Genomic DNA, 16,410 nt, shown 5'->3' with positions numbered 1-16,410 from the left:
GCAGCTAGCTTCATGTCCCCTTCTTAAATATTCGTGAATTACCATGGTTGTCTGCAGGAACCTATTTTCGCCCCCTCTTTTTCATTATTGTTTTTATCCTATTTCCCACTACGTGGATTTTTCTCAGTTTTCTGCCATCGATGAAAAGTTCCAAAACACAGACATACATAACGCACATGAATGCACTTACAAGCAGGTCTAACAGGAGGGCGACAATCTGGATTCAGAAGTCAAGGTCTTCCACGCATGTTACAATACAGCGTATTACATAAGGCGCTGCACCAAGTGACCTTCTAGAATGACTGAAAATTTGTGAACCCTCCGCTATGAATCAAGTGGTACTTGCAAAAAAAGCAATGCTATTTAACTCGAGCCCACGCCTAACGTTCCCATCTAAATCAAACTTTCAGTTACTACGAAAAGTTTATCAGCATCCAAAAAGTTTCGCGAGAAGTCAGTGAGAGAGCCACTCGCTTATAACGACCACGTGCTCTGCTCAGTTCGGTTATAGCGAACGGAATGAACCACGAAGTGTCATTGTCTCGTAGAGCCAATGGAAGGCATACGGCTGCACCGCGCGAGCCACACGACACAGTAAATCAGCGCAACGCCACATTTTGATGTTTCGCTTTTTGTTGCCACTTTTTACTCCTGGATGCGCTGGCTCCGCAATTACATCACGAGGACAATCACGGCTGTGTTGCACGTAGTAATGTCAAAGAAAATTGACTATTTTGAAGGAGAAACGGAAGTGCTACGCTGGGCCTAAACAGCAGATGCAAAGCTTAGGAAGTCGTTAAACTCAGGCCCCATAAAATTGATGACGCCTTCAAATGTTTCATGAATGCCAGTACATCGAATTTTCCCACTAGTAATCCTGCAATGATTGCTAAAGGTAAGGACATTTGTCTCAATTATGGAAGCCCGCAGAAATAAGCTTCTCTTATAAAGCTTCCAATTCCTTCTTCTCGACGATGTCTACGAAGACCTAGTGTGGGACGACAGCTCAGCCTTGTAGACACATGCAAGCCTTGCAGACTGCGGCCTAGCGAGGGAAAACTATTGTGGCGGGCTACACCACAGATGTGTCCTAGAACATGGGCGCTATAACGTAAAACTATTCCAAACGTTTCTATTCCAATTCTGCTATCAGCCCTCCACGATTGGTCAAAAATTTTTTTCGACCACCCCCACTTCACCTGTCAATCACGCGACGTCACGAAAACCGCGATACCTCCCCATCTGATATGATGTGTACACACTGATTATGCATGATTTGACAGAAAAAAGAAAAACAGTTATTTCTGATTCGACCCCTTTTCGCCATTGGCCCTCGGCTATTGGTAAAAAGTTTTCGGGCTGCACCCAATTCACCTGCCTGTCACACGACGTCACAAAACCGCAAGAACTCACCGCGTCAAAGTGTCGTGTACGCGATAAAAATGCATTAATATGCCGACCAAAACTGAATTTTCTTCGGAATAGCCGCAGGCTGCCCCGTTCCGAAAGGAATAAAAGATGGCTGCCGCCGATCGCTCAGACGCTGGCTACTCGCACCTGCCGGGGAGCGTGGGCATATTTGCGTATAATAAAACTTCTTGCGTGGACGTGTAACGTTTTCGAGCACTTTCGGCATGTTTACCCCCTCATTCTGCCAACTCTTCTTTGCTGAGGGTCGGTTTTAGCGTCATTCTTGAGCTTCCGTTGCATGCCGCCGCGATTTTCGACCAGCCACCGCAAGCTAATTAAGGGAAAGCCGACCAATCGTAGACGCCGGCACCACCCTGTTCATCCGGTTATCGACTTTCAGTGCACTGGCTCGGCCCCATCGAATCCCTCTCCACTTGAGCGTTCTCCTCGCCTCTTGTCAGCCAATTAGATACGACAAGCCGCTCAGTGTAGGCAATGTTATTCGTTTTTCAAGCAAACAAAAGTGACCTCTTATGAACGAGGAGAGCGTTTGATTGGTCTGTTCAGACAACCCTGCGGGTGACCGCCCGGTGCTTGCGTTGGTGGTTACGCAAATTTGACGTCAGGAGATTGGAATAGAAACATATCGGAATAGTTTTACGTTATAGGGCCCCATATCTAGTTAGACTATTTTGAAAGGTGTGACAGCTTCCGCCTATGGAGTGTACCAGTGGAGAGTATAACCGAAAAGCTGCCGATCACGGCAACTCACCTCCACTCTTGTGGATATCGCCTGTCTTCGTAGCCTCGTAGAAGCATCTCGTACATACGTCAGAGGCTCGACTTGCGATGATGTGAACAACGTGTAATGGTAGCTCATTGCCTCCGAGATTCGCACGCTCCGGCTAGTTTTCGTCCAGCTGTCCCAGTCGCACGGAGAAAGCGTGCTAATTTCAGGGGTGGGCATGGCCGGCTCCTCCTTCGCACCTCCGAGCTCGCAACCGATGGGAAACACAGAGCGCTATGGGGATACGATAGGTACGAGGTACAACGGGGTATGTGGAAGGGTGTAATGGTTCCAGGACTTACATTTGGAAATGCGTTTGTTAGCTTGAAATCAAGGGTTATCATCAGGACTCGATGGCGTGCCAAAGGTCAGTGGGACGCCTCGCATTGGGCGCTCACAGGAAGGCTACAAATGAAGCTGTGCAGGCTGATATGGACTGGACAAGCTTTGACGCGAGAGAAGTTCAAAACTGATTATGAATAGCTACTGACGAATATGGTAAATGGGCTGGGAAAGTTCTAAGGTATTTGTACAGGAAAAAAAATGGCTGTGGCTTAGGTAAGGTTAAGCCCAGGATGCGAAGCATACTAGCCTTTATTTTAGTTGTTGAACCACTGTTTAGCCTGGTGAACTGCTGTTGCTTGGCTATATTTGGTTCGGCTAGACGAAGAAACAACTCATGCATTACTGCTTCGCCTTCAAGAGTGGAACGCGACGGCGTTCCCGTCGACCCGCCAAGGGGTGTAAGACAATGGGCTACAGGGCAGCGACTACGCGCCCCGCATTGGACGCGGTGAGCGTCGAGCAAAGCAGCGTTCGGCGCGGCAACGAAATGTGCGCCTGAGCAAGAGACGTACGCCTTAGAAACAGCTCGTTTCTAAGGCAACACCGCATTCACTAGAGGCGCTTTTGTACCGCTTTGAAGCATCGTACTCGTGGCTCAGTGGTAGCGTCTCCGTCCCACACTCCGGAGACCCTGGTTCGATTCCCACCCAGCCCGTCTTGCAAGAGTTGAGCCAAAGCCACTTCTCCTCTGTCGTGACGTCACGGTGTCACGTGGTTTCAAGGCGACACCGCCGCGCCTGAGGAGCTGGGTTGAGCTCTCGTAATATGCTTCGCATAAAAAATATCCGTGCCGTTCCGGTCTTGAAGAAGGATGACCAGCGAAGTTGTGTATGCGAGCCCCTTGATAGCGAACTGCACCTCCGCCGCGGGTCGGCCCGGCATTGAACTATCTTCGGGATCGGCCCACGTATGGGGAGTGCTTAAGCCTGCTTCATCTCCACCGAGGGTCGGGCCGGGCGCCTGCATTTCGAAGTCGCTCCCTTGATCGTGGCAATCTTGTCGGCGTGTTACTTGCGGCCCTTCGCCTCGTTATCCGCTTCTCGTCGCCGCTCGAGCAAGCGCGTCGCTTGCGGTCCGCTTCTTTGACGCTCGCCCGATGCTCGGCCTCTCGGTTCGAAGGGTTAAGTTTACGACGTCTCTTCGAGAGCCTATATTGCTCCTTTCTACGCGCATCGCATTCCCGTTGCTCCTCGGGAGTTCATACTTTGCGTGGCCTACCCATAGCTCATATTCTAACTAAACCACGTGCGTACGTTACATACGATGTGTGGTTTGATACGTAAACCGAGACATACGTATTCAGACGCGCCTCGCACTAATGCAACTTGCTTCTACGCGGGAACCTTACAGCAGCTCCAACCCATTGTTCGGCGACTCTCATCGCGATTCATCACGCACGGTGACACCATGCCGCCCGTGTGCGCGTGCGCTACGTGTTTTTTGCGCTAGATTGTCGATTTCTAAGAAGCCGAGTTTTCTGTGGACCGCCACGAAAGAATCGCCGGTTGGTAACGGTAAACAACTTCGCTGTAAAACATTGATTCACAGTGGAGGAAAAGAACTAGGAAGCTTACCAGCAAGTATGCGACCTGTATGGTGAGCAACATGGCAACAAACAACATCAAGTGGAAAGTCAGAGAGGCTGAGATAATCTCATGGGTGGCGGCAATGGAAAAGAAACCTGCTATGAGTAAATATTTAAGACGAAAAAACGAAATCAGGAAAGAAACCATTTATGATAACTCAAGGAGAAGCTTATTAGCTCATAACTTTTCGAAGCGAGATCGGGAATGCCTTATAACACGCACTTATAAAGCAACATATAAGAAGGAAGAAGAAGCATGTGCTTGGTGCGGTAAAGCTAGGCGAACGATGGAGCATGTTTTATTATAATGGGAATATATCTGCCCAGCGGTCAATTTAGGCATCTCTGGCCTCCTTGGAGGCCTTGGGTTCAGCGAGAGGAGGGGGAAAGTAAACATGTCGGCCGTAGAGATTAGTAAGCAGCGATTGGAAGATTGGTAGAAGAAAACTAGGGAAACGACAGACAACGGAAGAGTGCGAAAGCAAAATTTACAATAGGGGTTCAGAAAGTTTGGTTATGAGAATTCGTCGTTCTTTTTTTTTCTTTTATGTTTCTTTAACATAGCTAAGACACTAGCCAACATAGTAACAAGAGCTTGGTGAAGCAACCCACCACCCCGTTCCAAAGAGTACGCTCATAGACTCCATCCATCCATCTTATTCATGCGTCGGGGAGGCTTTTGGGCGCTCTTGTACTGTTTCCACAGCTTGGATGAGGCGAGAAAAGAATGTTTCTGAGCTGCTTTATGATCCTTTACTGATTTGGAAATGACGGCCAAGGTAGCCTATTTTTTCAAACGCCTAATTTTTGTTTCAGCAGACATGCACTCGCTTCATTCAAGCGAGTACGTACTTATAAAGCGAGATATAAGAAGGAAGAAGAAGCAAGTGCTTGCTGCGGTAGAGCTAGGGAAGCGATGGAGCACGCGTGTGCTGCAAACGCACTGTACTTCGAAATTTACACGTTATATAGATATGCTTATCATCTTGTGAGTCAGTCTCGAAGCCGGCTCACCAAAGTAGCCAGTTTCAAAGCAGTTTCGCCAGCTGTAATCAGCGCTTGGTTTTGTTTGCGCATTTAGCCGTCGTGATATGGCGTGAAGCAACACGTAGCAGGACCCACCCACACAAACATGCCGTAATCACGCGTGCAGTTGGGTTGAGGTGCACGTTAGAGATCCTCATATGACCAAAATTATTTCGGAGCTCCGTGCTACGGCGTTCCTCATATTCATGTTTTTTTTTTGCCCGTACATCCAGAACTGCCCGTATTGCAAAAACGAGTCTATGAACACTCCAAGCAGTGACGCCGACATTACCTCTCAGTTGAGCTGAACGCCAGCGCGGCATCCAAACAGGAGAACAGCGCAAAGGCTTAGTTTAAGCAACACGCACGCGTTACAAAAAAGGTCGAGTGCGCACTGACACTGGTACTTTACATAAAAATCAACTGCAATTTTTAATGTACAATCAGCACAAATTCAAATGCTAACGTTTCAAGATGAGTAGGATGCATTGTTATAGTTGCGATTTGACCTGTATTTCTAAAAGTAACCTTATTCAGGTATCAAAAACATGTATTTCCGTCTAGGTATGCTTAGAAACAGTCGCACTCCCATGTAAGAAATTGTTATGCACTCTAAAATAAGTATACGTCATCTGCTGGTATCCCTATAGACAATCTTCGTCATCTGTCTTGCTTGCGTTTGCTGTCCTAAAAAATTTCCGCTTGCTAGTTTCTTGTCAAGAATGCTATGTCATGCTGAGAACGTGCCTGTCCACGACCTGGAAATACCGGACGTGAAGCACTAACGCAAGAGAAGGCAGATAAGAGAAAGGATGATTATTGTTTGCGGACAAAATCAGTCTCGAAGGGCGCAAACTTTTTTTAATGTGCAGAAGTTCTGATCGTTTATCGCGTTTCAATCAATTATGATTGTAGACCCTGTCCTGCGCATTGCTGCATGTACCATTCCACCAAACTGCTGGGCTCTGTTTGTGAAATATATAACACACACGTCACTAAGATGGCGCTTCCACTGACTTTCAAAAGAAGTGCCACACCACAAGAACTTAAGGCCGGACCAGAAGCTCTGATTGCAACGAATTTCCAACATGCGCGTCAGTCTGCGCTGACGCCCCACGAATTTTGTTGGCATCGTGAGCATAATGTTTTGGCGTGCAATAAATGTTGCACAGTGCAGCTAAATCCACCCGCTTCAAATGTTACGAATCATGGGGGACGCTTTTGCATAGACTATTCGCTACATAATCATAGTTTATATTTTACAAAAGGTCTTTGCGGTGTTCGTGTCGGCCCTCTAATCAGAAAATGAATGCGTGGTTATACTTCAGCACTACACTCCGATTTTCGTCATGATCGGTCAAAAGAGAAAGACGCGTAAACCAAGAGGAATGGCACACCACAAGTTTGGTCTCGGTCTGTGAATGGCCTCTGAGACGAATCACACTGTTACGCAGCGTGCTGTGCCATTTCGGGAAGTCATGGTCCGTGCTATTTGCTTTCCTCATACTTCTTGATCCCCTACTGGCAATGTCAGTGGGATCTGGCATAGGTAGAATTTGGCGTCAAGAAAGCATTACCCAGCATTACATTTTTGTTGATGGTGCCATGGAGACTCCGGGTGACTCTAGCTAGCCCACCATGCTGAATACCTGTCGGAATTGTGTTTTTCGTGGTTAAAAGCAAGCACATACGTGACCGATACCTAATGTTCTCATTATCTGCGCTGACACTCATTGCGACTGTGTTTTATTGCTTTGCCAGCATTGCATGTTGTAGATGCTATGCTTGTGTCAATATCTGTATGCAAACATTCAAGGGATCCATAATGCGAATCCTCTCAAGTGCTACATATACGAGCAACTTCATGCCAATCTCAGCGTGGGCTGACTTAAGTATCGTGTCATGTGGTACACAATCTGCACCGCAGATGGCACTACGATTCCTCTTGCGGGGAGGTGAATTCAAATATATGTGGTAACTTGCGTTCCACAGGGCTGATTAGTTCATAAGCGTAATTAGAATTTATTGGCCTAACAGCAACTAAGGCCGTTCAGTGCGAAAAGAAGGGTTATTGATGTTATTTTCACGCCCATTCTGCAGGTTGTTTTCCGTGTTTTGAGGTTAGATGTGGTAAAAATGTTACATGATAACCAACCTAGTCTGGCCTTAATTCCTTAAAAACAAGTGGTTTAAGGTAGTAAATCTCAACAAACATAAATAAATCTTTATAAATGTCTTGAAAGTTTTCCCGTAGTTTACTGTCTGTGTGTTTGCATGACAATAGAATTTGAAAAAGGGTAAAATATTTAAGGGGTATATTTGCAGCAAGGGCAGTCTTTCTTCAAAATAAGGTGGTCGTGCATTAGCAGTGAGTGACCAAACATATGCGCAACGATATAATTATTTTACGTGCCCCTATATTCCGTGACAACCGATAAATAAAAGGCTATATTTACGCTGTTCAACACACACAATTTCATCCATCTTTCTTTCTTTCTGTCTCTATTTATTAGAATATAATATGTATAAATAGAATATTCTGTCAGCCCGCCTAAGCAATGATGTTTTTGAGCGGGTGTGGACAGTGCGCTGGCCTGAATGGTACAGTTTTGTCTTCTACGAACAAACGAAATAATAGGGAAAATAAATACAATAGACGATCTTATTTTCTTTACGTGCCACTAACATGTAACTTGACCTGAAGCCCACGAAAACATCCACGTTTTTATGCGGACCACTGTAGACTTTCCTTCAGCATGGCACAGTAGAAACACAGGATTATTTTCCTTTTTCTCCATTCTTCCCTTTCTATTTTTCTCCGTCACTTGACTCGTTTCTAAATATTCCTGCACAAGCAGTAGTGTAAGCAACAATATATTTTACAAAATATACATACAAAATGTTATATCTCCAACACAACCCTCTATTTGATCATATACACTAGTCAAATATTTTGAAAAGATGGCAGTGACCCAAGACAATTAAAAGAAAACACGATCTTCCCATCTATTTTATGGAATAGTTAGCGAAACATTATTGGAAAAACTCCCGTTACATCGGTTTCTCTGATTATTCCCTGTCGTTTGTCAGAACAGTGCAGTGTACGAAATCTTCTGTTTTTCGGAATGACGATACATTGGGAAGTTCTGGTATATTATTAAACTATAACGGTACATGAAATGATCTCGTTCCTTTAACATAGTTTGTGAACGCTTTAGGCCGATCGAACGTCTCAGTCTTGCGCAGTTCACGTTTTTACGTTCTCTCTTTTAAATGATTTGAAAAGATTTGCGTCCACCAATTGGGTTCACTTATTTCCCTGACGTCAAACAGTATCGCGTATTCAAAACGGTTTTCTTCGTTCAGATCTGCCTTTGTGTCACTGGTCTTAGAATCAAACCTGAAAGCTCTGGGTAAATTTTGCGGGTGATGCTACACCATGACTAGTGCTCAGCCAAAGGTAATATTTTACATTAAAGCACCGCGCTTTCGTTTTCCAGTAAGCCTAGCATTAACACTAGCAGACCAAGGTCATTAACCTCTGAGCGGGCTCCAGCTGTCTCGGCTCTCTTTGAAGCTGAAGGGGGGAAGTGCATTGCGTTTTTCTGGGTACAGCTCGTATTGAATACATAGGTTTCACCTACTATACCGACGAAAGTTTTTCCAAACGCATATCAACGCTGCAGATGACGCATACTTCTATTTTCCCTTGATAGAAAAGAAAATTGAGCGTTGCGACTAACCGTTACAATGAACGCATGCACTGCACAATTTTACCTATTTGGGAAATGTGAACGTTAATGAGCCCGCGGTTTAGATAAAATAGTTGTAAATGCGTGGATACCTCTACACCCGACATCCAGTACATATTCTGGTATACACGCTTTCCCATGCTTTTTTACACGCTGCTGTTGCACATTTTTTTTTCTGGTAGTCCACACTGCGGCCTGTCCAATCCCTGTACCGTTTTTGCATGGCTTAAATAATAAAAAATTTGTGCCAACAAATTACAATACAGAAGTTCACTGCAGTAATTGTGCTCTTCTCGGATGGCGGGACTTGTTTACTACTCTCGTCCGAGAGGCTGAACTCAGCCAACTTCCAACATAGAAGGATACAACTATGCAGATCCAGTTGAAAAGTAGCATGAAGAGGTAATGTGCCGGGTGCCCACCAAAATGGCCTGGAAAAAAAATAACAAAAAGGAAAGCAGGAGGCATGCGTTGTAGCAATATGTAAACTAGGGAGAGCTCAGGCATCATTAGCGAGGGTACTGAGATGAAAAGCTATAAAGCCAGCGTTTATTTTACTCTGACAAATAACTATTGACCAGGTAATTGCTGTAACTAATTTCAGCCTTATCAAAAAGCGAGTACTAATTTGAACCTTATTCTTTGCTGGCGCTATATTTTCATTAAAAGCACGACCAAGTGTCACACTGTTGTTGTTGTTTTTATTATTATTATTGTTGTTGTTGTTGCTGTTGTTGTTGTTGTTGTTGTTGTTGTTGTTGTTGTTGTTGTTGTTGTTGTTGTTGTTGTTGTTGTTGTTGTTGTTGTTGTTGTTGTTGTTGTTGTTGTTGTTGTTGTTGTTGTTATCCGTGTCAAGGATGACTGAGTCAGGATTTTATTTTGGGAGACGAGGGTGGTCTTGCCCCTATATGCACGTTCATGCGTGTTTGTATATGTCCCTGTATATATGCACATAATAAAAATTTCGACGGGTTTGAATCCTAGCCCTCTCCGGCTACGCCAATGGTTCGAGCATAGCCTGCATTAAAGCGTGTCATCTTGCTCTGCACTTGCGAACAATTGCAGCACGTAGCTCGCGACCAGCAGACGAAAAAGCAAATGGAACACCACGCGGCATTTGCCACCTGCACGCGCGAGCAGTGGCTTCACTGCAAGGCTGGAACATAATGACGGACCTATGCGCAACTCTGCTCCCTGCGGGAGCATATGCAGGAGCACCACCCGCCGAACACAGCCAGCGACGTCTAACAGTAGCTGCTGGGTTCGAGATAAGGTTTGTCTGGGCGCGCCAACGTTTGTAGACTAGGTCCAGTTGTTTACCTCCCCGTAGGCGCCGTATATCTTGGGCGCCCCCGTGCCTTGGTTTGCCGCCAGAGGGAGGGAGCGCCACAGCGAGCTCTTTTTTTTTTCTAGTTTAACCTAGGTAGGACATTAAGCAGTATAACAGCAAGAGCTTGGTAGCGCAAGCCACCGCCCCTTTCCGAAGGGGACGCTCATAACATCCATCCATCCATCCATCCATCCATCCAGCTCTACGCGGGTGCAGCTCTGCGTTGGCGAAGTTGCTCGGGGCTTCCGACTTCGCAACTTACGAACGCAACAAGTTCTTTCACCGATGCGTTTTTTATAGTTTTTATAGTCTCGCGTTTAGCAGACTGATTAAAAAACTTTACGTAGCTGTGAAAATGCTGCTGCGCTCCCCCGGAGGCGTATTTGGAATATTCAGAAGGAACAACGCATGGCAACCGCAGCGCCATGCTATTGGCTTACACGCCTGCGGGACGCCGTGATGTCACTCCTATAGCAATGGCGCCAAGCGATAACTCTCGTTCCCGGTGCTCTCCTGTTGACTAGACCTGACTAGACTACACCATGTTCTAGACGTCGCAGGCTTGGTCCTTCGCCCTTTAACACGTGCTACCGAGTGTTAGGCCAGGGCCGCAGCAGCCCCGGCCGTTCACTGAGCTCTGCTAATTAGCTGTTGCTGATGAGTGACTGTAAGTAGCTGATGAGTAGCTGTAATCAGCTGTTGCTGATTAGTACTAATTAATTATTAATACGAACACGTTGTATGGCTCATGAGGCGGCGTTAGTGCGACCACACGATGGTCGAAAAAATCAAGGGAGCCCAAGTGAGCCAATCGAGGCAATTGACGGCATCAGTTAAAGCAATAATAATTAAGGCAGAGTGGATTAAGGCACAGATAATTGAAATAGAGTTAAGGCACTGGAACGCATGACCTTTGATGTTAATTAAGGTGAAGTTAATTAAGCTAGAGTGACTTAAGACATAGTGTGACGCTCGTACGCGCATAGTGGGTTCACGCATCAACAAACAGTATGCGGGGGCACCAAAGAGTGGTGAACAAAGAAGACGACGTGTGGCTGGCTAGCTGAATATCGACAGGCGCTCAGCTGTTCAAGGCCATCACATCTATCTCTACCCGGCTTCAAAGTAACGCCTTTTGTGGGCGTAACAGTAGGTTTATTTGGAGTATAGTTCATTGCGGCACTCGAACCCACAATTGGGAGAAGTCGAACCGACTAGCTTTAGTAGCTATTAAAGTGAAGTAATTAATACAGAGTTAATTAAGGCACTCGAACCCACAGTCATTGGTGGCAGTCGAACCATGGACATTTGGTGGTGACAATGTTTTCGCATTCATCCACCTAGGGATAAGTCTTTCTCTTTAGAACATGAGATACACGCGCCGTGGTGGCTTAGTGGCTATGGTGTTGGGCTGCTCAGCACGAGGTCACGGGATCGAATCCCGTCCTCAGCAGCCGCATTTCCATGGGGACGAAAACACCCTTGTACTTACATTTAGGTGCACGTTAAAAAACTCCAGGTGGTCGAAATTTCCGGAGCCCCACACTACGGCGTGCCTCATAATCATATCGTGCTTTTGGCAGGTAAAACCACGATCCACGAAGTGCATTTTTTATTATACGATCTACAAATCAAATATTTCGTCAGTGCATGGCCCCTCGAATATTAATTTAGTCATGTAATTAAACTATTAGTTTATAAGTACTTATGTTGCTATAATCAGCTGTTGCAGCTGTCCGCAGGTCAATCGGGCAACTAATTATTTAGTTAGTACTAATAGATACTACTCATCAGCAGTTGTAGACGTCAGCAAGCCGATCGGAGCACTTTCAAAATAGTAGGAATAAATCCAAGGCACTTCTCGATGTATAAGGTGTTCCAGCTAGCTTTAGCCAGAGCTTAAATATATGCGAATGCCATGTAGTTGGACAGAACCAAGGCAATGTTTGCCGTCGTTTGGAGATGCTCAAACTATTTTATTTTCATTCCGCCTAATTACATTAGTCTTAATTAATTATTCAACTTCTCAAATATTATAAATCAATGAATATTGTCAATGACAAAATTGTAGAGTGACATGAAAAACTCCCGATACAGCTTTTTCTTGCGCAATACGCGCTACATAAAAGTGTTTTTCCGAGCGTGAAAGAGCCCGCGAATGCACGCAACATTGCCGCGTGACTGGCCGCTCAAGGCACTTCGCGTGTATTCGCGGGCTTCTTTCACGCTCGGAAACCCCGCAGGGGGCGTCTGCATCAGCAGGCGTTTGGTGTGTTGCGACACCACGTACCCGAGCACACGAGGGTTGGACCCTCCCGCATGTAGAGAGAGAGAGAATCAACTTTTGTGCTGAGCCCTTAGTGACGGGTGGTGCGCGCTTGCACCAGATGGGGTGGAACCTTATTCTCAGGTCCCATATGTGTCCAGCAGTTCCTGGCCCCTAGCCGCCAGCGCGAGCTGGGTCGGTAGGTCGGGGCTGGACAACAAGGTCTCCCATCGCTCGGGGGGGTTGGGGCTGGGGAGGGTGGGGGGTAGGGGTGGTGGGGGGTTCTTGAGCTTAGTGCACTCTGCAAGGATGTGTGCTAGAGTGCCTTTTGACCGTCTGCAAAAAGGGCATGAAGTGTCATGCTCTGTTGGGAACATCTTATGCAAGAGCACTGGATGCGCTAGCGACCCCGCTTGCATGCGTCGCACGATCGTTTGCTGAATTCGGTTGAGTTGCGGATGCGGACGGGGAAGCCTACATCTGCCGCTTCTGTACATTTGCGTGATGTCTTTGTAGTTTGTCACGGGGTGCGGTAGCCCTGGCTCGTCCTCGGCCCGGATCGATAGTTCTCGGGCATAGTGGTCGGCGAGTGCGTTGCCTTCCACTTGCGAGTGAGCCGGGACCCACACGAGCTCAACGGCCCGCCCCGGTGATTTGCATTTGTTGAGGATCGCTAGTGCCACGGAAGAGATGTTCCCCTTGCGGTAGCTTGCGTAGGCGGTCTGGGAGTCTGTGACAACGGTCCTCACTCCCGGTTGTGCGAGTGCGAGGGCCACGGCCACTTCTTCTGCTTCGGCTGTATTCGTCGTCCGTATCGACGCGCCTGTGACAAGTTTATCTATGGTGGTGACGACCGCCGTTGCTCTGGTTCCGTGCTTGGGAAGTGAGGCGTCCGCGTAGAGGACCTCGGGGTCCTCTTCCAGCTGTCGAGCCAGTGCCTTGGCCCGCGCAGAGCGTCTCTCGTTGTTCCTCCCCGGCTGCATGTTCCGGGGGAGGGGCTTGGTCTTAATAATGTCTCTCCACGTTGTGGGGAGCGGCTCCGTTGTCGGTAGCTGTTCAATTTGCCATCCTATCTTGCGTAGGACGGCCCGACCGTGCTCTGTCCGGCTCAGCCTTACCCTCTGGTGGGATAGGTGTGCTTCCACCAGCTCTTCCACCGTGTTGTGGGCACCCATTTCCAGCAGCTTCTGCGTTGACGAGTAGACTGGGATGCCCATGGCGAGTTTTACTGCTTTCCTTATCGTCGTGTTCAGCCTTTCGCGGTTCACCTTCGCAAGCTGGAGGTACGGGGCGGAGTACGTTACGCGTGACACGACGAATGCCTGCACCAGGCGCAGTGCGTCTTCTTCTTTGATTCCTCTGTTCCGGTTGGTGACTCTCCGGATCATGCTGAGGACTTGCTCGGATGTGGTCTTGATTTTGTTGACGGCTGCGTGCGCCTTGCCGTCGCTGCACAACAGCAGGCCCAGTATCCGGATCTGCTGCGTTGGTTTGATCTCTGTGCCGTCGATGGTGATGATTATGTTTGGCGGCGGCTCTTTCTTCGGTCTTCCGGGCTGCACCATGAGCAGCTCCGATTTCTGTGGAGCGCAGCTCAGGCCACAGGTCCTGGCATACTCGTGGACGGTCGTTGCCGCTCTCTGCAGGGCTTCCTCCACCCAGGCATCGGAACCCGCGCGGTTCGTCCACACCGTTATATCGTCGGCATAGAACGCGTGGTCCACGCCCTCGATCTGATTGAGTAGTTCGGGCAGGGGCAGGAGTGCTAGGTTGAAAAGCAGAGGCGACAGGACAGACCCCTGTGGGGTACCCCTGTCTCCGAGCTCCACAGGCTCTGACCGTTCATTTCCTATCCGGATAGTTGTTGCTCTATTGGTTAGGAAATCTTTGATATAACCGTAGGTCTTGCGGCCACACCCCGTCTTGCGCAGGTTCTCGAGCACGCTGGCGTGGGACACGTTGTCAAAGGCCCCTTTGAGGTCCAAAGCCAGTATACCCCGGGGCGCGTGCCTCGTTGCTTTTTTAATCACCAATTCGTGTAATTGGATCAAGACGTCTTGGGTGCTCAGGTGCTGGCGGAATCCATACATGGTCGCCGGCATCTGATTTGTCTCGTCCAGGTGTGCTTGAAGTCTTCTGAGAACCATGCGTTCCATGACCTTGCCCACACAGGACGTATGTAGCCGTGCGCGGCTTAGCCGTGTCTGGGGAAAGGGGGATCCTGGGGGTTCAGCCGATGCCGAGTGTTCGGACCCTTAAGGCCCCCGGCAGAGGCAACACACCTCTTTAGCCTCTGCTTCACGTAGACGGCACCCCCGGACTGACCCACCCGGGGGAAATCGGCAGTCGCCTTTTCCTGTCCTCCTCTCCAATCTTCGTCTTTCTCTCTCGCCGTTTTCATCTTTCTTGTCTTCTCATCACTTCTCCTCACTTCCTAGTTTCCCGGCGGCAAGGGTTAACCTTGTGTGGCTAGCCAGCCTTGGTTAGGCTGTATTTGGTTATATCAGCGATGTGCGGCTGGCGTCGGCAGGGTTTCTCTAGCAGGAACTTCTGACACGTCCCCCCGTTGGGCTCCATGGTGGGTGGTCGGCATCGCGGCCGAAAACCCAACTGTACTTATGGAAAACGCTTCTCCTAAACTCCCTGATCGCCCTCAGAAACGAGGGCGCACCGAAGAGGTCTTTCAGTTTTTCGGACGCCAAGTGCACAATTTTCCTCGTTTTCACGTGATCCACTCAGAAAAACCAGCCAAACAAGTGCGAACAATCTCACCGTACCTTGTATCGAAGTACCGAAGTTTTTGTTCCAGGATATAAGGTGTCGAGGATGGCTAGCGGTGACCTCCTCTTGGAGCTCCGCGATCAGAAGCAATTTGAGAAACTGCCTAAACTAGTAGCATTTGGGGAGACCCAAGTAGTAGTAACCCCGCACCGCACGATGAATACCTCCCACGGCGTTGTCTCGGACGATGACTTGCTGGAGCTCACTGAGGCTGAGCTCTTGGAGGGCTTCAGTGAACAAAATGTTATGAATGTCAAAAGAATTAAGATGAGGCGAGATGGCAAAGAAATCCAAACCAAACACTTGATAATCACCTTCGGTTCGAGTGTCCTGCCCGAGTCAATCGAGGCCGGGTACATCAAGCTCCGTGTTAGGCCGTACGTGCCAAATCCCATGCGATGTTTCAAGTGCCGACGTTTTGGCCACAGTTCGCAGAGCTGCCGAGGCCGCCAAACTTGTGCGAAATGCAGCGCGCATGAACACATCTCTGAAGCTTGAGAGAATTCTCTCCACTCTGTAAACTGTGATGGGGAGCACGCCGCGTACTCGCGGTCGTGTCCATCCTGGAAGAAAGAAAACGAAATCGTAACGATCAAAGTAAAAGAGAATATCTCATTCAATTAGGGACGCAGGCGGGTTTCATACCTGCCCAAAAAATGCTTTGCCGATGTGACGCGTCAGGGGGCAGCGGCACAACGGCCACCGGCGGCTGTCCGACCCACAACCAGCGAGTCGGCAGTTACGCCATCTGCCCCCGCGACGGTTGCAGCTAGCGCTGCTCCGTCTACCAAGCGGACAGGGCCACCGACCCCGAAGGTGGGCGCAGCCGAGGCCGCCCCAACCTCCCTGGCCCCTTCCAGCGCTGGCAACAGCCGGTGCAGCCAAATCCCCCAGGGAGCCCCATCGACCTCCGGGCTAGTGGGCGCGGGGGTCTTGCCTTCCAAGGCGAGACCCTCGCTGGTAACTTCTCGCTCGCAAGAGCACGTGTCCGGCGCCTCACAAGAGGCAGTGGACACTACACCTATGCTCAAGGCGCATCAAGCGCCTAAGGAGCGGCAAGGCTCCCTCGAACGCTTCAGAAAGGGCAAAACCCCGATTACAGGGCCACGACAGAGCTCTGTAATCTAA

General features: G+C 48.4%; 1 protein-coding gene across 1 annotated transcript in view; it reads right to left on the bottom strand.

Annotated features, from left to right (window-relative positions):
* The window catches only part of LOC135900491 (derlin-1-like), a 59,928-nt gene that overhangs the window by 16,319 nt on the left and 27,199 nt on the right, over positions 1 to 16,410 (bottom strand). The window contains exons 3-4 of the mRNA XM_065429974.1: positions 9,272 to 9,336; positions 191 to 217 (exon numbers count right to left, since the gene is read on the bottom strand). Coding sequence (XP_065286046.1) covers positions 191 to 217; positions 9,272 to 9,336 — 92 coding nt within the window. The remainder of the gene's footprint in view (positions 1 to 190; positions 218 to 9,271; positions 9,337 to 16,410) is intronic.

Source organism: Dermacentor albipictus, chromosome 5, assembly GCF_038994185.2.
Source record: "Dermacentor albipictus isolate Rhodes 1998 colony chromosome 5, USDA_Dalb.pri_finalv2, whole genome shotgun sequence".
Classification (NCBI taxonomy): domain Eukaryota; kingdom Metazoa; phylum Arthropoda; class Arachnida; order Ixodida; family Ixodidae; genus Dermacentor; species Dermacentor albipictus.
The sequence above is the reverse complement of the archived record's forward strand: the minus strand, read 5'-3'. Positions and strand labels throughout refer to the sequence as shown.